Here is a 26,500-nt window from a genome sequence, read left to right as displayed (position 1 = left end):
AGCTCAGAGCGTGGAACCTGCTTCAGATTCTGTGTCTCTCTCTACCGCTTCCCTGCTTGTGCTCTCTCTCTCTCTCAAAAACAAACATTAAAAAAAAAAAAGATAAAGAGCAGGAGCTCTGAAGTCAGTCTGTCTGTCTGAGTTTAAATCTGGCCACATCTCTGACCAGTTATGTGACCTTGGACAAGCTGCTTAACCTCTCTATGCCTCACCTGTCTTATCAGTAAAAAAGGAATAATAATACCTACCTCATAGGTTTGTTGTGTGGAATAAGTGAATTAAATCTGTAAACAGTTTATTTTTTTTAAGTTTATTTATTTATTTTGAGAGAGACACATGGGGGGAGGGGCAGAGAGCAAAGGGGGCAGAAGATCTGAAGAGGGCTATGTGCTGACAGCAGAGTCCAATGTGGGGCTCAAACTAATGAACTGCGAGATCATGACCTGAGCTGAAACCAAGAGTCAGATGCTTAACCAACTGAGCCATCCTGTTGCCCCTGTAAAGACTTTAGAACAGGATCTGGCACATAGTTAGCACTCAATAAATGTTAGCTCTTGTGTTCTACACCTTTACATTTTGGGGTAAGAAACGTGGTTACAGTAAAAGATTAAAGGCAGGCTGGTCATTTTTATAATAAAACTTTATTTACAAAACCACAACTCTGTGTGTTTAGGAATCGCTATTGACAAAATGCTTACAGCTGAGATATTACTAAGCGATACACCGATTTTAGCTATACCTAAAACCACAATCCAACACTATCCCAGTTTCCTATTCCTGTGTGGCTCTGAATGCAGCTTAAAACAAAAACAAAAACATCATTTATAATGTACAATGGCTTAAGCAAAACACTTCTTTAGTTTTTTTTCTATTTAAGGGTTGGAAGTGAGAATACTCATTTAAAATTCGCTAGTTACAGAAAAAGTCCTAGAGAATAGAATATGGAGGTTCAGTTGCCCTGCTTTCATAACACAATAACGGCATGACTTTAGAAGAACATAAATAAATCATGTTGGGAAACAGTATATACTGATAATTTTGTTGTTAAAATTCATTTATCTAACATCGTGCTGAGGAATTAAGAGAATTTCTCCGTATATTTTAAAGTTTTAACTTATTCTGTTTGCTGATTCACAAAGTCCTGCTCCATTTTAAGGATTTTTCACCAGTATGACACAGGATAGCCAGTACCTATGAAAACCTAACAGCTTGGTTTTTTAAAAAATTCCTGTTAAGCTTTACTTCCCAGTTGAGCTTGCCATATGCATGCATGGGTATACACATGGATACATACTTGGTGGGTACACCCCCATGTATGTATACTAACGCCCCTTAGTCAAGAATGTAAAATTAACGGTATCTGGTATCTAGTTGTAAGAAAAATTCCCCAAGACTGTGAGGTAGTTGAGTGACACATGAAATAACCTCCAATCTGAATTTAAGAACACATCTGTACCAGGTGGAGGGTGGAGAGAGGAAGAGGAGGAGGAAGCCATAGAAGAAAAGAACTACCATAACTCAAATTAAATTCAGGTAATTCATCTGAGATAGCAAATAAATAAATCAACAAATGTCTCATTTTTTTTTCCAAAGAAAAGGAGAAATCCGTAGTATATCCTTGCTAATATTTTTAAAGTCAGTCCACTAATATATCTTTTAAATAGGAAAATGTCTGGGTATTATACATCTCATAATCCCATTCATCGAATGCACTCCTCTGCTGAGATATCTAATGTGTCTTCATCTGTATTCTCTTCTATCTCTGGCAAGTTGCCCCAAAGTAGGAAGTTGACACCTGAAAAGAAAAGATCATAAAATTACTTAGAGCCAGCTACTATTACAACTCGGAACATGATATAGAAAACCTTGTATGTTAACATTCTTATATGGAACCATAGTGTTAACAGTAAAGAGAAAAGATATTAAAGAATGTGCCATAGATAAAAATTACCTAATATTATTCATCTAAGACATAAACATTTCTTAAGCCCTTTGAAGTAAGGGCTTGAATTCTAGAATCTTCGAACTCCGAAGGATCTCAGCGCCCATTTCCTCAAACTCTGCCTCTAGCTGTATTATGCCATAATCGCTCTACACTGGTAAGTTTCAAATCTATTTTAATGATTTTTAAGGATGGAGATCTCATAAGATTATTTTAGATTAAGTGTCTCTTTGGAGGGTACAGGAAAAAGGCTTGAGTAAGTCTCTTCATCTCCTCAACAAGCACAAAAGTAGCTGGTGGCTTTTTTGTGATTAAAAACAACAAGGTTTTAGAGCCACTTATAATACGAACTGCAATCCTTTCTTATAGGTGGGTTTTAGTCTGCAGGCTATCCAGGTTGTAGCTGCCATTACATCAAACAAAACAACAATCTAGGGGTGTCTGGGCGGCTCAGTCGGTTAAGTGTCTGACTTTGGCTCAGGTCATGATGTCATAGTTCATGAGTTTGAGCCCCATGTGGGGCTCTGCGCTGACAGCTCAGAGCCTGGGGCCTGCTTTGTATTCTGCGTCTCCCTCTCTCTCTGCCTCTCCCCTGCTTGTGTTCTCTCTCTTTCTCAAAAATAAATAAATAAGCATTAAAAAAAACAAACAAACCCAACAATCTAAAGCCTCCCAGTGAAAGGGTAGTCAGATTCCATACTGAAGAATCTAGCCTAGGCATATAGAAGGAACATGACAGACACATGATGGAAGATAATGACATGGTTTGTTCTGGGCACGTAATGTATTACAGAACTTGAAAGTACCGAATTGGGAAAAAATACAATTTATTAATTGACCTCTAGGGGAGCCAATGGAGCCCAACAAGGAAAGCAAATCTCACATTATCAGGTTGTCAGTGTGGCCACGTGGTGGAAGAGAATGAGCCAGGGTTTGGAGATTTGGTTTCCATCTCGCTTCCACTACCACCAGTAAGTACACCATGGGTGTTCTCACTACCTTTACTCTGAGTGTATGCAACTGCAGACAATATACATTATTTTTTAATGTATTTAAATTTTTTATAGTATGGCATTATATGTATCTTTTCTAATTTGCTTTTTTCATTCAACATGTTTTTGAGATTTACCTATACCCACATGTATAGCTTTAGCTCATTTCTTTTTGTTTCTGAATTCTGTTGTGTGAATTAAATACGTATAGAGCAAATACATATATATATAGCAAATAGAGCCCATCACTCATCACTTCCTCTAACTGCCATTTTGCACAGGTGCTCAAGGAGATATGTACAAGGAGGTGCACTGTGGCATTGTTGAAACAGTGGAAACAATCAACTGTCTCTCTTGGTTGAGATACTAGAATCTAATCAGGCAAGAAGTTAGCATCTATTTCATGTTGGGGGGGGGCGGGGGTGGATACAGAAGTCTATCATATTGTTTTCTGCATTTTTTTTTGTGTTTGCATTGTTTATAATAAAAAATACTCTGCCCTCCCCTCCCAAGAATGAACAGTATTCTGCTTCCGGTAATATGGCTTTGATGAGCTAATGGAATAATAAGGAGTTACTAGGCCAAAATCTAAGGGATAATTAGAACCATAAAGGTAAGTGGAGAGCTGAAGTCAATTTGCCTTTGAGGGCATTTGCCAATCCCAGAGAATTTGAACTGAGGTTTCTCAAGAGTCCTCAGGAAAGTTTTGGGAAATCAGGTGGACACATGAAGCCTAGCCTAGAACATTGACTTGGGGCCCTTTCCATCTAAACATTCTAGAATTTCATAAAGCTTGTGTATGTGTTCCTTTGATGCAGCTGATTCAGGTGATTCAAGGACAGTCCCAGCATCATGAGAAACCCTGTTTTATACCAAGCATCTTGAAAGTCTCGTTTTAAATCACAATATTAGGGTTACAAAGGAGAAGTTTGATATTCTTGGAGTGAATACTCAGAGACATGAGTAGTTCGGCACAATTGGTTCAAAGGAGAAAAAATAAACTAAGAGATTGGATCTGACAGAAGGAGCACCTTCCTTTCTCTGTTAAGAAGGGAGGAAGGAAATCCTGTGATACATCTGTTTCTCATGGATTAGATTCAATGTGAATGGAAGAATGCTGGGCTTTTATCTTTGAAAAATTGACCAATAATTAAAAAGTAAATCAAAATGGAAAAATCTCCACCCTGTGTTTTGAATTCTATGAAGCAGGAAAAATAGTATCAAAGCAGAAACTTCCTTTAATGTGTCCATGGTCAACACAAATATAAAACTGGAGGCTTAAGTTAGGAGCCTGTATCTCAGGGGAGTTCAGATAAGTCTCTCCTCAAAAATGGCCTTCGTCACATCCCAGAGTCTGAAATTAAGACCCCCAAATGATGGGTTGAGAGCTACAATTGAATGCCAGGTGATTAAAAAAAAAATCAGAGTCTAGAAAAACCCAAGCATAATTGGAAGGTTTAAAGACCCTCAGAACCTAGCTTACAATTCATGATCTTCCGTCTGTGAAGACAAATCATCCTTAAGAAGAGGAATGTATTTTAACTTCTGAAGAAGATTAAAACATACATTTAAAAACCTGAGGGTGTTAGTGCCAACTTGGATTGTCGAATTCTTTAAATTTGTGCTGTAAACTAAAGTTCTGCAAACTTCAGTTCCCACTAAAAAAGTCCCACTACAAGTCAACCTGGTCTGTTGTGTAAGTAGGTATGAGATAGAGAAAACACATGTGCACAACAAAACCAAATGGCTGCAGACAATATAAAATGTATTATGTAAACATCCTTTAAGAAGTGGTTGTCGGGGCGCCCGGATGGCTCAGTCAGTAGAGCATCCGACTTTGGTTCAGGTCATGATCTCATGGTTGGGGAGTTCGAGCCCCACATTGGGCTCTATGTGGTCAGCCTGTCAGTGCAAGCCTGCTGCAGATTCTGTCTTCCTCTCTCCACCCCTCCCCTGATTGCCCTCTCCCCAAATAAATCAATGTTAAAAAAAAAAAAAAAGAATTGGTTGTATATTTTCCTACTAAATAACTAGTACAACGTATCGGCATTAAATATTTCCCTTGAATAAAATTCCATCATAATTTATTAATATAGATGTCAAAATGTCTTTTTTTTTTTTTTTTTCCTGAAGCAACATCACCAAATACAGAGGTTACCTAGTCATCCTCCCTCCCAGGTCCTACTGGCCCAGGCTCCCCTCCCTACTTTCTTACACACACACACACACACACACACACACACACACTTGACCATCAGATCTAAAATCTTCCAAAATTCTCTGGAGTTGTAATACATATCAGTGCAACAATTTAGAGCAACTATTAATTTTAAGAGACCAAGAAGCAAAAGAGCCAAGTCTGAGGCTCTTGTATATACAACGATGAAATAGAAATGGCAAGGAATTTTGGCTAGTAGTTTCCCTAACTGAATATTTGGGTTAAAAGCCCTGAAGTTTCACACTTTCAACTCAGGTGAGAGGGTTTCAGAGAGAATCCTCAAACAATCATTGGGAGTTTCACTCAGGTTTTGGTAGACAAGTAAATGTTAGAGGAATTTCTGAGTCAATTATTTCTTACCGGTAGCGTCTAGTCTGTTAATATCATAAACTGCCTGGCTGTGAAACATCCAGAAGTGTCCATTGTTGCAGGAAAGAAGGCAGGAACAACAGGGAACAATCACATGATAACCTACAATGTTCCCACTAAGAAAGAAAAGTAAATATACTCAGATACCATGTAATAACTGGCCATATAAACATTTTCGTGTGCTAATGTAAATGAACAGACCACCTCGAGTCCTCATTTCCTCCTAACAACCTCCATTGCTAGATCTTTGGGATGGGAGTGACTCTGGTAATGTTAAATTTGACAGTGCTACTGTCAAATACTAACATATTCTCCATTTCCTTGCTAGTCCTGCTTTACACGTTGTCCTTTCAGAAGGTAGCTTCTAGATGCCATGCCATAAGGTTGTGATGTGTTCCGTAGAACACCCAGAATTGAGGTGCTGTACAGACAAATATATATTAGATAAAAGGGTTTTGCTATCCCCAGGACTGTGGCAAGTTGGGTTCTTCTATGTTCTAGTTCTACGCCAGCACCTAAAAACTGTCTCAACAGATGGAGGAGTAGGAAGACAGCATGAGCCCCTGTAAACCAAACACAAGCTGGCTGCTCTAATTTTAGTTTTAGTGTTTTTGAAGGAATTCAGAAATAAAGCAAATCCGTAGCTTCTAGAGAAAGTTGCAAAACTTTTTTACTGTCTTCAAGATTATCCATCTGATTACAAGTACTTCACTCTTCCACAGATTTTTTTTCCTATATGGTCATTATTAAATAAAGTGAATATACAGGGAACGTTTTAGCTAGTACTTTTTTTTTTTTTTTTTAATGATAACATGTACTTATACCTTGCATTGTAAAAATTCTTATTATAGCTTGTTCCCACCCTGGGAGATGTGGGAGTCAGTCAGTTTTGTGAGGCCCTATAAAAAAATACTATAAAAGGTACCAGCCTACCTAAAATATGTCTTCTAATCATAATCTGCTTGAAAGGCAAACACATGAAAGCAAGTTGTTCTTGGACCAGGACTGACAGTTATTTGTAGGACTATATTGCAAGAGTAAATTCTATGGCTTTAATCACCATCCGTATTCATTCATTCATTTACTCATTCAATTCGTGTTTATTGAGCATCTATTACTATGTGTCAGGTACTGTTCCAGGTGCTGGGAATACAGCAGTGGACAAAGTCCTTATTCTCATGGAGCTAACATTCTAGTAGGGACACATTCAGACCATTTTGCTCCCCTGCTAAGGCCCCTTCCGTGGCTTTCCATTGGCCAAAACTCAAAACAAAAAAACCCCTTCATATGAAGGTCTAGATCTGTGCTATCCAAAATGTGGCTGTTGAGCACTTGAAGTTTAGCTAGACTGAACTGAAGTGTGCTGTAAATATAAAACATATGCTGGATTTCAAAGACTAAGGATAAAAAATAGAATGTAAAATATTTTGTTAATAATTTTTTATGTTGGTTACATGTTGAAACAATATTTTGGTTATATGGGTTAAGTAAAATATACAATTTAAATTAATTTCACTTGTCTCTTCTTACTTTTTAAAATGTTATTAGAAGATTTTCTTTATTTTTAGATTTTTTTTAGAAGATTTTAAGTTACATATGCGGCTTGTAGATTTCTATTGGACAGCGTTCCTCTAGACTATCTGGATTCTGACCGCATCTCCAGTCTACTCACACTACTCTCCCTTGACGTTCACAATGTCTCAGCCATGCTGGCCATCATCTTTTTATTCCATGACCATGTTAAGCTTACTCTTGCCTTGGGTTCTCTGCACTAGCTGTTCCCTGTGCCTAGAACATTTTCCCTTGAGCTCCTTGTCATCCTTTTGGATTTAACTCCAATGTTACCTTCTCATGAGAGGTCATCCCAGACCATGCTATCTCAAATAGCTCTTACCTACTCTCCCAACCTCTATTTTTCTCTATCATTTATTATTATTATTATTATTATTATTATTATTATTTCCTTTGGAGCACCTTCCACCCTATTCAATATCTTATTGATTTAAATATCTTACTAACCAATCATCTTCCCACTAGAATACAATGTCCAAAAGCCAGTGACTTTGTTTTATTTATTGTTGTGTTTCCAGCCCCTATAGCAATGATTAGCACATAGTAGGACTTCAATGTATGGCTTGAATGAATGAAAGAATGAATTTAAATCATCATTAGCACATAAGAATTTAAATTATTTGGATTATAATTTATAATCCAAACCTCATTTAAATGTTAAAAAAAATCTCAAATTTCTTCTCTCTAAAATGGGACAAATAATACTCAAGTCTGTCTACCTCTCAAAAGATAATAGTAATAGTTTTCATCTGTGTTGTAATTTATAGTCTATCAAGCCTTTTAACATTCGTAATTAATTTAATCTTCACAACACTCTATAAGGTAAACACAAAAGATATTTAAATTTCTGTCTTCTTAAGTTAGAAGATTGTTTCTATCTTCTTAAGCTATAAATTAAACAAGGAAACAGAGGTCCAGGGATTTAGAGGCTTAAGGAATTTACTCAAGATCACATTTAGAGTAAGAGTAGGGCCAGGGCTCAAACCTGATTTTTACGATTGTAACTCTGTTTTATCTTCCCAAACTACATTGACTTTTTCTGAAAATTAAAGCAGATATTTGTCAAGGTGCTTTGAAAAATTATAAAATCATATACAAATGTGACACAAGACCCTTTTAAAAAATAACTCGAAGTAACAAATGGTTTTTCAATGGCTCACTGCATGGGTTATAACCAGTGCTCGATGCAGCCCACTGAACCTTTCTCTGTGCTGTGGTGTTAACATCCATCTTCCAAATGCAGGGCCATCTAGAATCTTGCCACAAATTACCATTTTAAACATGCGATGTCTTTCAGTTTACATTTGCAGATTTCAGTGAAATAGCATCTTCCAATGAAGTCCACTGCACTGGAGAAGGAAATGTGCAGAAATGGTCAAAGGTACTTTTTAAAAAATTGTTGTAAAAACACATATAACATAAAATTTACTAAATTAATCATTTTAAGTGTACGGTTCAGAAGTCTTAAGTGTATTCACATTGTTGTGCAATGAATCTCCAGACCTTATTCGTATCACAAAACTGAAACTCTATGTCCATCAAACAGCTCCCCATTTCCCTCTTCCCTCAGCCCTTGGCAACCACCATCTACTTTCTGTTAGTATGAATTTGACCATTTTATATAGCACATATAAGTGAAAGCATATAGTATTTGTCTTTTTGTGACTGCCTTATTTCATTTAGCATAATGTTCTCAAGGCCCCTCCGTATTGTAGCATATGGCAGGATAGCCTTCCTTTACAAGGCTGAGTAATAGTTTATTGTATGCATATACCACATTTTGTTAATGAACATTTGCATTGCTTTCTAGCAGCATTCTTCACAGTGACCAAGGTTAACCAAGGTTATTGTGAAGAATGCTGCTAAGAACACAGGTGAGCAAATATATCTTTTAAATCTTGCACTGAATTCTTCTGGGTATATATCCAAATATAAACACATACTCAGATACATATATACACCCAGAAGTGGGATTCCTGGATCATATGGTAATTCTATTCTCAATTTATTTAGGAAATTCGATGCTATTTTCCATAGCAGCAGCACCACTTTATATTCCTACCAATAGTGCACAGGTTTCCGATTTTTCCATATCCTTGTATTTTTGGTTGTGATTTAGCATGAATTTTGTAGACCCAAAGAGCTGAAAGAGACTCTAAAGCAGAATGATAGTATATTTTGTAAGAGTCAGTTAATACTTCTGAGCTTACCATAAATATGACAAAATTCCACTTAAATAATCTTATGTGTTCATTAATTCATACATATCTTAGTATGCTAATCCATTACTATTACAACCCCTATAAAGAAGAAGAGACAATAAGAAAAACCTGGTTCTAATGTAGACTCTGGTCTAACCTCTAACAATTCAATATCTGAGCCCTCATCTTATTGCTTACCACATCTATTGCAAAGATGAATGGGTTAATATTTTAGGGGCATCTGGGTGGCTCGGTCGGTTGAGGGTCCAACTTTGGCTCAGGTCATGATCTCCTGGTTCGTGGGTTCGAGCCCTGCAACGGGCTCTGTGCTGACAGCTCAGAGCCTGGAGCCTGCCTCATTTTCTGTGTCTCTCTCTCTCTCTCTCTCTCTCTCTCTCTCTCTCTCTGCCCCTCCCCAACTTGTGCTTGCTCTGTCTCTCAAAAACAAATAAATATTAAAAAAAATTTTTTAATTTGTCTGCATGTGTGCATCTGTGTGTGTGCTACTAGTAAGAAAAAGCTTTAGACAAAAAAAAATCATAGAACCTGTGCAATAGTAGGTTCTAGATTTATTGTCTAGTGCTTTTTTTTTTGTAACACACAGGTGCACACACACATACAGAAGTACTTAAAATATTAACCCAAATATCTTTGCAATAAATGAGAGCCATTTGCTTTGCCAGTAGGCATCTCTACACTTAAACCATTTCAGAAAAGGTTTCGAGAAAGGAGGAGTTCATAGCTTTTGAGTATATTTCCAAAATGTTGAAGTTTCTATCATCACAAAGTTCATTTTAAAGTATTATGATTGTTAGCCTAAATCTTGAAAATTACATAAGGGCATAAATATGCTGCCTATGGAAGAGAAAGTACCTCTTGGAGCTAGAAAAAGGTACATTTGAGTAAAACAAAATGGCTATTTTTCCAAATAGGTAGCAAATTCTTACGTGTCTGAAAACAGAATTTAAGAGTATTTAATGATGCAAACAAATGCATGGTATCTGAAATAGTTGGCAAGGATTGTTTTAGGGCTAGGTCTATTTCATCGCCTAAAAATCTATTTCTCTCTCATTAAGAGAGAGATTGTTGAGAAAAGAACACTGAATTATCTGGACAATGGATCTGATTCAGCCTGGCAAATTGCAAATAATGGCAGCAAATTATGAATATTTTTGGCCTAAAACTTTATGGATAAAAATGAAAAACTTAACTCTTCAAACAGTACAGAGAACCTTGCCTGAATTTACCTAGAGTCTAGGGTCTAGGTCGTGGATTTGATCCAGTGAGTTAGGATGGTTGGGCGGGGCACAGCGCCAGGGGATCCAACTTAAGGGATGTGGTCACATGACTATAATTGAACCAGAAACATTACATCAGGACTGACCACTCTGGCTAAACCACAGACTTCGTCCAGACAGTCTGCCCACTTAGTTATACTCCAAGGGGATCATCAGACTGTTGGGAGTGGCTGGAACACCAAAATGATAACCTCCTTGTTGACTCCCAGAGGTCCAAACCATACACTTTTCCCATTTAGTTAAAGGCTACCGTTGCCCGCCACTAGCAAGACTTACTTGGTAGGAGGGATGTCTGTAGAGAAAAGGTCTATTTCAGTATCAGCCAGCAAAACAGCCTTCATTCCCCTAGAGCTGAGCACTTGTTTACAGAATTTGCAACACAGGATGGACACGCACCGGTCCTCGAAACTACAACTGCTGGTAGACATGGCGTCCCGGGAAGGATGCGGTGCGGGGTTTTGAAAAAGGAAACAAGAGCAGTACCTTTCCTAGTTGGATTCCCCCAGGCCAAAAATCAAATTGCGAGGCCTCGACCTTTTTTAAGCCCCAAAACTGGGAAGGAAATGAGTTCTTTCCTGTTTTCCCGTGGGAGGGTGAAAGTAATATTTATTGAGTAGGAACAGGGCGAAGCAGCAAATGTGGCTTTCCTTTTAACTTTCGGGGGAGGCAGTGGGATTTGAAGTGGGGAGGCGGCGAGCTACAAAAGGCCTGGGAACTTCTCTACAGACTCCCCAGCCACGCGTCTAAAAGGCTCCTCTACTCTTCAGCTCCCGCCCCTGTAGCAATTCCCTTAGCTTTCTCCTGCAGAGTCCCTCGGTGAAAGCTCCTCTCCTAAGCCCCTCCCTCGGAGCGCTCCAATTCCTCGCCCTCTGATTGCCGGCCACGCGTCCCGACCCACGCCTCCTCTTTGGAAATCTTTCTCCTCTTCCCAGGATCCAGAAATCCCCTCAGCTTTTCCCACCCGGACGAACCCGGGTTCTCCTCAGTCCTCCCAGGACCCTCCCTCCTCCGCTCTGCTCGCTGCTAGGCCCCCGCTTCACTTCTCTCCTGGCAGCCCCCAGCCCTCAGCGTGCTGGCTGGATCTCGCGCCGTTTCTCTTGGTCCCGGTCCCTCAGCTCTCCCTCGTGCCCCCCGCTGTCCCCTTAGGTCTCCTCCGGAGCGGCCGCTCCGGAGCGCGCGATGGTGTTGATGGGACGGGGCAGAGGTCGCTTTTGGGGTTCAGTCGGCGCTGGGGTCTCTATCAGCGAACGCGTCGCGTTTTGCTCCCTCTTCCGCTCTCTCTGCCTTTCCAACCGGCTGTCAGTTTGAATTGCAGGCGCAGCGCACCGATTGGGAGAACCAGAGTTCGCCCGCGTCCCGCATTGGAAGGCTCGGGAGCCTTCCCCTGCTGAGATCTTAGTGGCCTGGAGACCGTACGCCCCGCCTCAGTAACGGTGCCGAGATGAGCTCGGCTTTCTGGTTGGCCGAGTTTGGCTCCGCCTCCGCTCCCATTGGCCGGCACCGGGGGGCTTGGGCAAACCCTACTCCCGCCCCAGTGAAAGAGGCAAGGCACTCCCTTCACGCTTCTTATTGGAAGACTTTCTACAGTCCCTACTGGTCTCTACTCTCTACTGGCTAAAATTCTCCGCAACGCCCCTCCTCTCTACCCCGGTCCAATTGGTAGTGCCTTCTCTCAAGAGTTTGTGTTTGGCTGTTGGTTCCATTTTACCCCCGCCCATTAATTCTACTTCTGGGCTCGGCAACCCTGGGAGGAGCTTGCTCTATGACCACGCCTCGGTGGTGCTAGTCACACCTCCAAAGTTTCTCAAGCTCCTCCTCCTCACTCCAGACCTCTCGAGATCAGCTATTCCTATTGGCTACAGGCCCCATCGGTCGATAGAAAACGGGCGGTGATTGGTAAGGGGGTGGGCTCTGCTTCCCGGCGGGGTCCTGCGGAGTTGGCGGAGGCTCCTCAGGGGACTAGGGGGACCGATCTGCGTAGAAGCGGGTGGCGGGGAAGAGGGGAGGAGATCTCTGAGTGGGAAGCGAAGCTGGGGACCTGAGACCCGTCGCGTCAGAGCCAGGTAAAGGCTCCTTCCCTCTCCCCTTTCCTCTTCCCGGCCGCCGGGCTGGAGCCCTGACTGAACAAACCCGGGCTGGGGCGGGAAGGAGAGGGCGCGGATGCTGCTTGCGGCATCGCCTAGCCGTGCCGCCCGGAATCACTCAGACGCCCTCCCCCTCGACCCTCTCCAAATCTTCCAGTACAGCCCATAATACTTCTCAAGACTGCATCTCTTACTGCCCTTCACCGCACAGTCTCGGGCTCTGCCCTGGGACTCTGCCGCTGTGCAGCAGGCACCCAGCCCCCTCCCCAAGTCCTCAGCCCCCTCCCCAAGTCCTCTGCACACGGGCAGGCTTGGTCCACCTTTGGGCAACCGTCGTTGGCATCACCCGTAACCATCGGCTATCCTCTTCCCCTGTCTCCAAGCCCTGGCAGACAGCCGGGTTACAGCCCAGGACCCAGAAGGATGATTGTTCCGCACTGCTTCCGGGGCTTTTTCCCTGTTCCAGCCCCCTGCCCTCCTGGAATGGTGCCTTTCACGCACTCCCTAGACCCATAGCAGGTCCCCAAGTGTTGCTAACATCCTTCCGTTCCATGTAACATCGTGGCCACGGTAGCCTCCTCACCACCCCCCACCCCTCCCCGAGGTAATCCTCCCTTTGCCCTCTCCCCGCCTCCCAAACGTGTGCAGAAGCTCCAGTCATCTATCCCCGGCTCCCATGCAGCCTCTGGACCCCACCTCACACCCCCCTCCCCGCTTCCTGCCCGCCTGAACCACCACGCCGCCTGGGCTCCCTCTTCCTCCCGGCGCGGGAAGTGGGAGACACCAGCGGAGCACCCCCCCTCCCCTGACACGGAGAGGGAAAGGGGCGACCTAGGAGGGAGGGTCGCCGGTGTGGCACGGTGGGGAGCAAGACTCCCAACTCTGCGCTCCCGCTGCTTCCCTCCCGCCTCCCGGACCTTGGCCAGGGCGGGATATCCTCAGGCACCTCCTGGTGCGAAGGGTCGGGACTGCGACCCTCCCGTCCCTCCCGACCCCCCTCGCCCCCCCCCCCCAACCGAGCCTGGGTTTGGGTGCGGTATCTGGGATCTCTGGGCATGAGTGACAAAAAATATTGGGGGTGTCATTTAAGAGTTACTCTCGTCCGTGACTTGGGGGAGGCGGCGGCTGCCTTCCGCCCCCCGCCCCTGGGTTTTCCCGACTCCGACCCTCGCCTCTAACCCGTTTCCTGCTTTTGCCGACCACATTGTTTTCCTGGATGTGCCCCGTGCGGAGCAGGCTTTTTCCTGCAGGTCTCACCCCCCTCAACATTTTGCTGCCAAGAGAAGCTAGTAACCAAAAACAAAACAACTGGGAGGAGGGGCGGGAGGGGAAGAAAAGTTGTGCCCGGGTGGCTTGTCCCTCCCTGGCTTTGATCCCTTTTGATGTCCTGGGAGTTGCCCCAGCCGGGGGTCAGGGGCCGCGTCGGAGCCACTGCCGAGAGTGCTCCCTTCGGCTGGCCGCTGCCCAGCGCTGGCGGGGCTCGGAGGCCGCCGAGGTGCCGCAGTCCCCGCCCGGAGCCCCGCGTTCCCGCCGCAGTCCCCACCCGAAGCCCGCGCAGGCGGCTGCTCCAAAGTGTTTTCTTCCAGCCTTAAAACAAAATCCGGAGGGAGCTTCCTTCCTCCGCACCTCGCCGCGCCGGGCTCTGTGGGCCGGGCGGCGTTTGGCCGAGATGAATGGGCCCAGGCCGGGCTTGGATCGACATCCCCTACCCCACCCCCGCCGCGATTAGGATCTGCGCCGGGGCTGATCGCCCCCTCCCCTTTTCCCTGCATTTACAGGCAAGTGAACCGGAGCAAACGACTTCCGATCCAGTCTGCGCTGCTGCGGCTCCCGTTTGGGATTTGATTTGCAGCATCTTCGAGCCTGTGCAACAAAAAACCGCGAAGCACGCCCAGCCCTCCCCCGGCACCCTTTTACGCACCCACTCCCTCCCGGGGACACAGCTGGGCGCGTCCACACCCCCGCACCCCCCACACCATGTTGTGCGGAAGGACTTCCACTCCCTGCCTGTGTCGTTGATGTCAGACCCCAGGCCAACCTCCGGGCGCTGCAGTTCTCCCGGCTAATGCTGAGGCTGCGGCTCCGGCTCTAGCACAGGAACCAGCCGCCGCCGCGCCCGGCCCCAGCGCCCACCGTCTGCATGTGCCCGCCGTAGCCTTCTGCCCAGCCCGCAGCCCGCGCTCCCCGGAGCGCTGGAGACCACCGCGGGGGGCCCCTTCTGCCCTTGGGAGAAGCGGTCTTGGAGGTATTGATTTCGGTGGTTGGATTTTTCCCGTGGATCTATCAATTCACAATTTGAATTTGGAAGAAAGAAGGAAAACATGACGTCTCCGGCCAAATTCAAAAAGGATAAGGAGATCATAGCAGAGTACGATACTCAGGTCAAAGGTAAGGGCTTTGAAAAATAGCACAATGCATATGCTCCGTGGACCATTGAGGCATGTATTTCCACCCTGATTTGCAGGATGTTCATTTCTTTGGGTGGAGCAGGTGGGGGCAGGCTGAGCCCAGAGGTGGTTTCATAGGTGGGTTTGAGCCTCCAAGGGATGGGCTGTGCCAGGGGCCAAGGGCTCTGGAAAGGAATTTTCAGAGTGGGCTTTAGGTTTGCTCCTGAAGGGCTGGCCCTTATTTTGGCAGCCTTATCCCCCAGGCTAGATGGGATGGGGGAGGGGCAGGAGGTTCTTGGAGAGAGAAAGGCGGCAGTTTGCCTCTGGGTGTCTGGGTCAGGTTTCCTTGAAGGACAACTGAAATCTGACAGGTGTTTGGGAATTTATTTCAGAGGTTGAAGAGTCCTGGTAGAGAAAGGCAACCTTGAGGAGGTATACCATTTGGGGAGCCCCTGGGGAGGCGGGTTTTTTTTTCTGCTGCACTATATCAAAAGGTGACATTTGCTGTGGCATCGGACACGGAAAGTCTGTAGCCACCTTGGGTGCACCTTGTACCTACCTGGTCTCTGGTTGCCCTGCATTCAATCAGAGATCAGAGAACAGAAAGAATAAGGTCATTTCACATCCTGTCTCCGCCCTCACCTAAGCATGAATGGAGTTGAGATGTTAGGGTTGCTGGGTGGTGCTGGTTCTGGAGCATGGGAAGACATAATTGTTTAACCCTTCTGTGTTGTCACCCTCTGCTCCAGAATGCATGCTTTTAAAGGCCCACTTCCCTCTGCAAAGATGTGGAGGGTAAAGCAAAATGTGGACCTGGAGAAACCAAGTGACCCTGTCTGCACATCTGGTTGACTACCTGACTTGGCACATGAATCAGAGCCTCTTCTCAGATAACCTTTTTTTAACCAGTCATTCCCATAAGAGGGGTTCCTGCCTGTTAAAGAGCCCCAGGATGTGTTTGTGCAAGGCACTGTCCCTTCCTGGCCATTCACTGGAAAGAGCCATGTGCTCTAGTCCATTGAGACTTCAGCTGGGGAGTGGGAGAGGTGGGTGGCCTTGAATGTTACACCACATGGTTGGAGCTCTGGGTTTTCCTTTGTTTCAGAGTACAGAGGGAGGGGCCCCTCCTTCTTTCCCTGCACCAATGCAAGGAGACCTTTTCCTATCATAGAGGACTTGGGAAGGGCCATGTCTCCCTTCTAATGATTGCCTCCGGTGGGAATAGTGTAGAGCTTGAAATGGGCAGCTGCCTTATCTCCTGGAAGGTTGGAATGTAGTTTGAAGTCCCCATTTTGCCTGTAGGGTCTTTTTAATGTCATCAGCTTGGTCATTTCTGGAGGTGCCCTGAGGGACCTTCTATCCACTGGGCTGCAAATATTGGTGGGTTTGTTACAGAGATGGGAGAATTGATTGATTGATAGCTTCAGTTGAACAGGGATTGGGAGAGGTGTGGTCGTGAGTTATAATTGAGGTCTTGGCCTCTTGTCACTGTTCATAATCTGGGCCTGTTTTTGTAAACAATAAGCCACTGGCCTCCGTGTCCTGTCCAGATGCACTGTATTCTGTTCCTGGAATCCCCCTTGCCATTTTAACCAGATATGTCATTCAGTTTTTTTACACATCCTATTCTTAACTGTTGCCATAGGGAGTGTTAATAACTTTGACTTTCCCGATTTCTCTCCAGAAGCACGCCATTTGACTAAGGTGCAAAGTGATTTTGCATGTTTATTTTTTTGAAAGGTTCAGGGCTGATAGGTGTTAATAGAACCTTGTCTGTGGATTCCTATTGGTGAAAGATTTCTCACGAGTGTCTCAAAATTAAACACTTGTGTATTTACAAACATTGCTCATTGAGATGATGTAATGCAGTTGGCTATTTGGGGTTTCTCATCAACCTTGCCGCAAGCAGGAGACTGTTTTGCTTTGCTCTGATATTTTCCATTGACACCCTTCAGGATCATAGAATTTTATAGGTGGCTGAGCATGACGTCTTACTCGGAGAAGGTGCCTGATAAAAAGCTGATTTAAATGATTTAGTCCCTCATTTTATAGCTGAGGAGGGTACAGAGAAATTAAGAGGCTTGTCCAAGGTCACACAGCTAGGTGGTGGTAGTTCTGAAACCAGAAGCAGGTTACTGAGTTCCAATTCTGTATTTTATTCTATTCCTATTTGCTATGAGATGTCATCTGACCAGAGTAGGAAAAAAGAAATCCTTAAGCCAAAATCTGTCAATGGATACTAGTAGCAATACGAATAATAATAGATTACATTTTGGGAGCTCATGATGTTCTAGCCTATGCCAAGTGCTTTATATATGAATTGTCTTGTTTAATTCTCACATCAGCCTGGGAAGTAGATACTATTTCACCCTCCATTCACTGCATGAAGAAACAGGCTTAGAGAGGGTAAGAAGCCTTCCCAAGGTCACACAGCCAAACCCTGGCAGCCTGACTCCATTCCTTTATTTTTCAGCTATTTATTGAGTGCCTTTTGTGTGTTCTAGGGACTGGTGATACAGCAGTGGACAAGACAAAGACCCCTCCCTCCCTTGTGGAGCTTCCATTCTAGAACCAGGGTTCTTCGTGGAAGAGCTTAGAGATTGGAGACAAAGGACCCGGGTTTCTAGGTTGGCTCTGCTCCCCCACTAGGTAGAAGCCTTTAGTCAGAATTCCAGTTTTTTCTGTGTTACACGAGACTGGAAGAGCTGCTGGTCTTCTCTTACAGATGCCAAGATAAAAAAGAAAATTGCTCTTTTGGTCTGGTGGCTAAGAGCACAAGTTTTTGAGTTGAAGGGACTCAGGTTTAAAATCTCAGTTCGGTCACTTGCTCACCTTGGGCGAGTTATATGACATGTCTGAAAGAGTATATATTTCCTAAGGTAGTCATGAGGAGTCAGCGAGATAGGATATGAGAATCATTTAGCATGGTATCTCGTACTTTTAAGCGCTCGCTTGTAGCACAGTCTAGTCCTCTGTTAGTGAACCTTGCTTCTTGCTGCTTTAGGCTGACCATAAGGCTACACTGCCCATATCCTCCCCGAGTGCCAGCTGTTAAATGATAGGAGACAAGTCTGGGAATGAAACTTGAGTTCTGGTTTAGGTTCGTTCCTACAACAGTGGTGAAAGGTATCTTGGGTCACTTAAACCCTGTAGACCTCAGCTTCCCTTTCTGTAAAATGAACAGCTAATTCTAATGTCTAATTTTTGGCCACTGTTGTCCCGTTTGTCTCTGACCAGAGTTCTGGGTTTTGCCTTTCGGTCAGAACGGGTTGAATCCAGTGAACTCTAAATGGACTGTGTGGGACCTTGTCTATCCTGTGGCTTTTGCCTCCCTTTAAACCACCTGCTTGCATGTGCCCTAAAGGGCTTCTGAGGCTGCGGCCCCAACCCTACCCCAGCCTGGTTTTATGAGGGGTGTGCCTCCTTAGTCAGCCTGCCTTGTAGCCGCCTTCTTAAAAACCATCATTGTTTCTGGTTTGTGGGTGTTCAGATTCCTTTGAAAGTTCATGCCTCTCAATGTCTGACTTGAAAGTAATAATATTCTTAATGCTTTTACATGGCTCTTTCCAATTAGTGAAACGCTTTCATATAAGTGAATCTCTGGAAATTCTTGACAACCCTAGTCAGGTTCATGGTCGAAACCTGAGGCCTTAGGCCTGTAGCTTGTTACCTTCTTTCAGGATTGCAGCAGCAAAAGGTGGTCAAGTGCAAGGCATGGTTAGTGGAGGTGATGATCTGGGTGGTATTTGGGTGGCTTCACATCACTGCATAGTTTCCCTGCTAGCTATTGTCCTTTCCTTATTCAAGGGTCCCTTTCCTTTACCCTCTCTATACCTTGAGTTTTTATAGTGCCCCGGACAGCTTGAGATCGACAGTTAATGCAAATATTCCAAGAGGAATCCTCCAAAACAGAGTGGCACTGTGTGCTGAGCAGTCAGATTTTCTTTCTGGAGAACATTGGGGGTCTTGTCCTTTTTTTTTTTTTTTTTTTTTTTTTAATGTCTTAGAAGAACGGTATGTGTGCACCACAGAGCTGAGAAGTGAAATTCTGTAATTTCCATCTGGAGCATTTTGATAGAAAAGCCTCAGGCCTTTGCCTGCAACAGTTTAACCCTTTTAGGACCCTTTCAGAGCAGGAGATGAAATTCAAAACTCTATACATACTGTGTGTGCACACACACTGGGGAATGTGGATTGCTGGTATTTAAACAAGCTTGTTCCCCTGGGAGGTCTGAGCGGTTCTCCACTCATGCCAACAAAGGTCTACTCCGAAGCTTCTTTCCTCCCAGCCCCCACTCCCCAAGGGAGCTTTAAATATAATCAGTTTGTGAAAAGCTGCAGTAAAACATCTCCTTGGAATCCCCAAGCAGATGCTCTCATCTTCTGCGAGGTGATTGAAGGCTTCTCTTCCCTTGCTCAGAGAAAACAGGACTCTGCAGTAAGCTGAGCTCCTGGAAGAAAATGAAGCTCATGGAAAAACGAAGTCCTCTGTATCTCAGAGGAAGATGGCGGACAAGGAGCTGGGGGTGCCGAGGAAAGCCCTGGGCAAAGCAGTGGGGTGTGAGACACGTGTTTCGGGGGGGTGGCCCTTTTCCAATTTCAGGTGTTGTCTTAGGGAATGGGAACAGAAATGTCTTTGGAGAAGCCCATCTGGTAGTTATGGCCCCATCATCATGCACCACACAGGTTGAAAGCCAGGACAAGGCCTAATCATTTCTCTGCTACGAAGTGTACAGTCGGACCTGGCCCTGATGTATAGGGTCCACACCCTTTTCAAATCAGCAGGTGCCCAACTCCTGACTCATATACTGCCATGTCACTCCAGATAAACACAGGCCGCCAGTGGTACCTGTAGAGCTCTTCTTCCAGAAGAGAAGTTTTCTTCATGGGGATCGTGCTTATCGTATACCCTAGGCCACCAAGGGCTTTGTTAGGGAAGTATTATGTCCAGTTGCAGGGAAAACGAAGTCAATATGTGGATTTGTACTGGTAACAAAGTTGAAGTCCTCAGTTTTAACTTGGTGTCAGCTACAGACTTGGCCCTTTGGGAAATCTGGGAAAGTTACCTCAGAAGTTGTCTGATTTAAATATAAATAACGAGAGCACTTGAGAACATTTTTAAGAATTACCAAATGACACCTTTAATGATTTTACAATAATGTGTAGGAACTTTCATCTGTCCAATTGTGGGAGAATACACACAACATAAAATTTACCATCTGAACCATTCTTCCGCATACAGTGCAGGGGCGATTAGAACATTCCCGTCGGGCAAATCAGCACCACCATCCATCTCCAGAACTCTTTGGGTCTTGCAGAGTTGAAACTCTCACCCCCTCTCACCCCCACCCTGTGTCTCTGACTGACCGAGGAACCACATATAAGTGGAGTCATCCCGTATTTGCCCTTTCATGACTGGCTTATTTCACCTAGCATAATGTCCTCAAGGCTCATCCATGTTGTAGCATTTGTCAGACTTTTCTTCCTTTTTAAGGCCATTGAATGTGTACAGCACATTTTGTTTATCTATTCTTCTTTCCATGGGCACTTGGGTGGTGTCTACCTTTTAGCCATTGCAAATACTGCTGCTAGGAACAGTGTGATGTATCCCTATTTAAAAAACATGTCCTCTGTACCCAAGTTTTACAAGCCTGTGTGTACATTTCTATATAATCATTTGTCCTGATAAATCTTTAGACTTAAGATTTAAATATACATGCTCATATTTTCATATTATGAACATGTATTTATGCTCATAATATGAACATTGTATATAGATAACAATTTTGTATGTTTTAGTAATTACAGGAATTACTAAGCTTTTATTGTGTTTTTAACAGCTTTATTGAGGTTTAATCGACATGTAATAAACCGTAATGTTTAAGGCATACATTAGATAAGTTTTGGTATCTGTTGTGTACCCATGAAACCATCACAATCAAGACAGGTGAACGTAACCGTCATCACCAAGGGTGTCTTCATTGTAATATGTGATTAAATGAGTAATGTGATAACCACATTATAGAAATGACATTAACCTAAAAATAAGTAAAAGCTAGGTATTACCAAGTTGAAAAATTAGTAAATAAATGATGACCCAAGCTACCCAGATTGGTTCCTGGAAATGGGATTTAGCCTTAGTGAATAAAGACAGTCTCCCAGAGAAATTGCGTTAATAATTGTGCCTCAGCCATTACTATGTGTTTAAGGGAGAAGATACAGGATAGGAAGAGAGAGAAAAGAAAAAAAATCTTGGACACAGTGGGCGTTGACGGGTGACAGTATCTGTTTCCCAAAGTCCTCGCTTGAATCAGTCCCTGGGGCCTCACACATCTTCTGAAGGGATCACAAGTGAGCCAGATGCCAAGGGGAGGGGCTGGGGGCTCCCCTGGGAGATCTGCTCAGAATGCTATGAATATGGCTTATTTCCTCTCATGATTGATTCCCTGTTGAAAAGAGACCAGCTTCCCAGGTGAACATTAACTTGGTCCTCAATCTTGGTCTCAATTTTATCCTTTCAGCCATATTTCTTATTTTACTGTAAGAGGACTGGTGGCCTATCTGGACTACTTGCCATAGTTTAAACGCATCTACTGTTAGCTAACATTTTGCTCTTTGCGGCTTACTGTGTAGTGGGCGTTATTGCTAAATACTTGACATAGATCATTCCTAATCTTTACACTAACTCTAGGAGGAATATATTGCTGTTATCCCATTTTGCTGATGAATGAAATGAAGTGAAGGCTATTCGGTGACTCACCCCGGGGCTGCCGCAGGTGAAGGATGGGACAGAAGTTAGAACCTGGGCTGTCAACCAGAGTCTGAGTCTCAGTGCTGTTCCTGGAGTGCCCTCTCTCCCTGCCCGGCCCCACAGCTTCACCTACTGAAATCTCACCCCCATGCTGGGTGCCTTCCTTGGTCACTCTGACTGGCAAGTTTCCTTCTCTCTGGTTGACTCACACAGTGCTGTGGCATTCATCTTGTACCTCCTTAAGTTCTAAATATGTGTCTTTCGGCCTTCTGTCTTCTTCTAGACTTCGGTGAGAATGGTTTGTAGGTGTGTAGTGCCATGCAAAGGGCCAGGCTTTGGAGCCAGCCCTCAGTGGGAACCTTGTCAACATCAGCTCCTTGCCCTATGGCCTTGCTTAGGTTACTCAACTTCTCCCCTAACCGTCCTCTCCTGTAACTTAGAGATAACAAGACCTACCTGGCTGGTTTATCGTGAATGTGTGTCAAGTATATAGCAAACAGTAAATGCGAAACAAGTAGCTCTTATTATGGGGGGCCCTTCAGGTAGGAGCGTGTCTGGAACAGTATTGTAGCCTAAATCGTGGCTCTGATGATGGAATAGAATGATGAGTGCATAAATGCATGACCTGGACTACTGCAAATAATTTTTAAAATATTTATTTATTTATTTTTGAGACAGAGAGACAGAGAGCGTGAGCGGGGAGGGGCAGAGAGAGAGGGAGACAGAATCCCAAGCTGACAGCACAGAGCCTGATGTGGGGCTCGAACCCACAAGGTGTGAGATCATGATCTGAGCCCAATCCAAGAGTCGATTGCTCAACCAACTGAGCCACCCAGGCACCCCAACTGCAAATAATTTAAAAAAAAAAAGGCTCTTAATTTGACCTTGACAATATTATCTCACACAATATCACCAAGGTGATTTGTTTAAACACTATTATGCTAAGATCATAGCATAAAAGACTGATCATACCCATCACTTCTTTCTTACGCAGCTCACATTTTATACCATCACGAAGGTGAATTGTCTCTAGTTTTCTTACCATGTTACATTATTTCATGCTTCTTGCCTTATGCATGCTGTGTCGTCTCTTTGGAATGGATCCTTTTCCTTGAACCTGGACAACTCAGTCATCCTTTAAAAGCCAGCTCAGATGCCACCACATTCAGGAAGTCTTCCCTGCTTATCCCTTCTCCCTGAACAGTGATCCTGTGCAGGATCCCAAGTGGAACTCCTCAGCATCTCCCATTGCTTTCTGCACCCTGTTAATCAACACACACTCAGCATTTCCTCAGCAGTGTCCTGGTGCTTACTTGTATTACTGCATTCATTATATTACATTGTAATCTCTTTGTTTACATCTTTTTATTTACAGCTCACTGAGCACCTTGGGAACAGACTTCTCTTTTATTCACTTCCATGTGTCCAGCTTCTGGCACAAAGAAGCACTAAAAAATGCTCATAAATAGAACTGAATGTTTTCTGAGTTGAGGTTGGATGTGACCATGCCATGCTTCTGTGTTTCTCCCCTTACTCCAATAAAAAGCCTTCTCCTTATGTTAATGTTATTTGAAATTCAAAGCAGATCAAACATGGTGAATATTGTCATTATGCAAGGACAAGTACACACTGAATGGCATGTGGAGGCTCCCCAGTGGGGGTGTGTTTTTCCTATTTACCACCCCCTCTACCCTCTTTAAAATCACTGCCCTACAGCTATAATTGAGTTGATCACATTTCTCCAATCATGTCTCTTTCCTTGGAAACGAAGAAAAATATTAACTCTGAACTTCCAGAGTGTAAAACAAAAGTGTTTCTGTAATTGAAGTAAAACAAATTCTTTTTTTTTTTCCTTTTTTTTTTTTTTTTTTAAATTTTTTTTTCTTTTTTTTCCCAACGTTTATTTATTTTTGGGACAGAGAGAGACAGAGCATGAACAGGGGAGGGGCAGAGAGAGAGGGAGACACAGAATCGGAAACAGGCTCCAGGCTCTGAGCCATCAGCCCAGAGCCTGACGCGGGGCTCGAACTCACGGACCGCGAGATCGTGACCTGGCTGAAGTCGGACGCTTAACCGACTGCGCCACCCAGGCGCCCCGAAGTAAAACAAATTCTATGTTTGTCCAGGATTTATTCATCATTTTAAACAGATATTTGAAGTCTAAAGTTGAGGTCTATTTTATTATTTCTTTTAATTTTTTTTTTTTTTAAGATTTATTCATTTTTGAGAGACAGAGTATGAGCGGGGGAGGGGCAGAGAGAGACAGGGAGACGCAGAATTGGAAGCAGGCTCCAGGCTCTGAGCTGTCAGCACTGAGCCTGACACGGGGTTCAAACTCACGGACCGCGAGATCATGACCTGAGCCGAAGTCGGATGCTTAACTGACTGAGCCACCCAGGCGTCCCTAGTTGAGGTCTATTTTAAAAACGAGTTGACTTAGTAAAGGGACTGTTGTGATACTTTTCTGAAGTATGGGTTTGGAGACAGCTACTGGCTCCTTCAAAGCCCCTGTATGATCTACAGAAAATGGGGAGGAAAGGTCCAAAGGGCCAAACAGGGAGACTCTTCCCTCTGGGTTTTCAAGTCATTTGGTATTCAGTAGCCTTGACCTTATTTATACATTGTGAATGAGTGGTTCTGAACTTGAAATGTATCTTCGTGAGGAAGGAAAAACAGCTGGGGAGTGCCCCTCCTCCATTTCTGTGGGTATTTTAGGATGCCATCTGTTACGGAGAAGGCAGCCTTTTAAAATAACCTTTTCTTCTAAAAATGCACTAATCGGTGGGCAGGTGACCCAAAAGACATTATGAAAGTTGGGACTTTGTCTTTGCTGTCTGACCCCAGATTCTGCATCTCAAATCACAGCTTGGTGGGCAGAGTCTAAGTGCCCTAGAGACGGTGGCCTTACCAGCCATGGGAGTCTGAGTGGCCAGGGCTCCACAGGAAGACAAGGCCCCGAAAACAAAGGGATCCAAGCGCCTGAGCTGGCCAAGACATGCCATGCCACGAGCTTTAAGAAATACATCCTGTTTCTGAAGAATTGGCAACAGTTTCTCCAAACACTGGAATCCTTTAGAGATCTGTTCCCTTTTCCACTAGTCTTTCTGTTGTGTTTTGATTGATTGATTGATTGATTGGCATGGAGGGTATTGGGCCAGATCTTGTCAGATGAGCAAGCTGCTCTTTGGGGAGGCATCTTGACTGAGGAACCTGTTTTGGAGCAATATGCCTTTTGGGCCATAACAAACTGAACTACACAGGATTCTACACGGGGAAAATGGTTCCAAGGGAAAGAGTGCTCTTTGGAGGTAGGAAGCTTGGGTTTTAGTTTGGCTTTGCCGTTTACCACTGTGATTTTGGGGGAAACTCACCTCAGGTCCCAAGATCCCTAGTGTCCTCATCTATAAAATGGGGACAACAATTCTTGGTCCTGGCTAACGATGATGATGATGGTGGCTAGCATTTACCGAGTGCTTCTTATATTTAAGCTCTAAGTGCTTTGCATAGATTAACTCGTGAATCTCCCAACAGTCCTACAAGGTAGCTGCTTTTATGATCCCCACTTCTCAGATGAGGTGTGGGGAGGCTAAATAACTTACTCCAGTGCGCACAGCTGGTAAGTGATGGAGACAGTATGAACCCAGGCTGACTTAGCACTGTTTTAGTTGATTGTTCTCATTTCCTAGCATCGTGATACGCAAAGGAGTTGATGCGGTGTTCTGAATGTCTTCCTGGTATGCACCCACTCGACCTCTCTTGGCCTTGATTTTTCTCATCTAGGAAATTAGGGCTTGAATTAGAAAATTTCTAGTGCCCTCCCAGCTTTCATGGTTATTATTCTTGCTTATTTAAGATAGTGAAGATGACAGTTTTACCCCTATGAAGCGGGCACACTTGTAAGAACAAAAAAACGTTACATTCTCTGAACTTCACTCTCTCCAGTGCCAGAGTTTGCCCCATCTGCCTGGCTGCTGCACGAACGTGGACGCGGCAGTCGGGGGACACCAGGTGGTGGCCGAGCAGCAGCTGGTCTGGAGAGCGGTTGAAGTGATACGTGGTCAGGTGTCACTATCTGACAGGAAGATGCGCTCTCACTTGGAGACATTGAAGGGGAGGGATGGTTGCTCGTGGCCTGGCGGTGGACCCTTGCCCCGATTACTAGGGACAACTACTGCTTTGATCAGGATAAATATATTAAACCTTGGACTTCCTGTGAGCTCAGAGGCTTACAGAGTGAGAAAGTTCTGTGCTGTCACTGGTGTGGATGGCTTTCCTGGCCCATGTTGGCGGGCCAGAGGTGGAACTTGTGTAAGTCTTGGTATTATTGCCATGTACGTTGCTGTGTGCCATGCTTGAATGACAAAAGAGAAAAAGAAAAAGGAAGTTGGGTGATTGTCTTTTGTTACAACTTAAGAAATAGGGAAGTGAGAGGCTTTTAAATCCCTGACATCTGGGCTGGGATGAATGAGGGGGAGGCTGTGTGCATGTGGAATGGGAGCAGGGTTGATATAGACATCTGGGCGGTGGGGGAAGTGACTTCAGGCCCTCCTAGGATGTAGGATGGCCTCTTGCCTCTTACACCCCTTTTCATGTGTTAGGCCCTTTGTTGACTAAGGGATTTGTGTGTGGATTGTGATGAGGTATGCTGTAATGCGGAGTTGAAATGTTTTCATGTTTGTGTTTGTT

The 26,500-nt window shown here is 44.3% G+C and overlaps 2 protein-coding genes across 12 annotated transcripts in view; one reads left to right on the top strand and one right to left on the bottom strand.

The window, feature by feature from the left end:
- Positions 1-622: 622 nt before the first annotated feature.
- On the bottom strand, positions 623-12,366 carry FAM72A (family with sequence similarity 72 member A). 2 transcript variants are annotated; one of them, XM_045456208.1, is made up of 4 exons: positions 10,869-12,366; positions 8,365-8,442; positions 5,513-5,637; positions 623-1,795 (listed from the first exon to the last, which is right to left on the bottom strand). In XM_045456208.1, exons 1-4 carry the CDS (start codon positions 11,018-11,020, stop codon positions 1,701-1,703), a joined length of 450 nt encoding a protein of 149 aa, XP_045312164.1. In that variant the 5' UTR covers positions 11,021-12,366; the 3' UTR covers positions 623-1,700. The 2 variants fall into 2 exon arrangements, with proteins under 2 accessions (XP_045312164.1, XP_045312165.1); XM_045456209.1 differs by lacking the exon at positions 5,513-5,637.
- A 124-nt stretch (positions 12,367-12,490) lies between these two features.
- The window catches only part of SRGAP2 (SLIT-ROBO Rho GTPase activating protein 2), a 232,933-nt gene continuing 218,923 nt past the window's right edge, over positions 12,491-26,500 (top strand). For 9 of the 10 annotated variants that reach the window (XM_045456177.1, XM_045456175.1, XM_045456176.1 and 6 more), the window contains exons 1-2: positions 12,493-12,655; positions 14,455-15,064. In XM_045456177.1, coding sequence (XP_045312133.1) covers positions 14,998-15,064 — 67 coding nt within the window. In that variant the 5' untranslated portion in view covers positions 12,493-12,655; positions 14,455-14,997. Of the gene's footprint in view, positions 12,656-14,454; positions 15,065-26,500 lie in introns of all 10 variants that reach the window. The other variant, XM_045456180.1, reaches the window with a different exon arrangement.

This window comes from Leopardus geoffroyi, chromosome C3 (assembly GCF_018350155.1).
Source record: "Leopardus geoffroyi isolate Oge1 chromosome C3, O.geoffroyi_Oge1_pat1.0, whole genome shotgun sequence".
NCBI classification, from domain to species: domain Eukaryota; kingdom Metazoa; phylum Chordata; class Mammalia; order Carnivora; family Felidae; genus Leopardus; species Leopardus geoffroyi.
The sequence above is the reverse complement of the archived record's forward strand: the minus strand, read 5'-3'. Positions and strand labels throughout refer to the sequence as shown.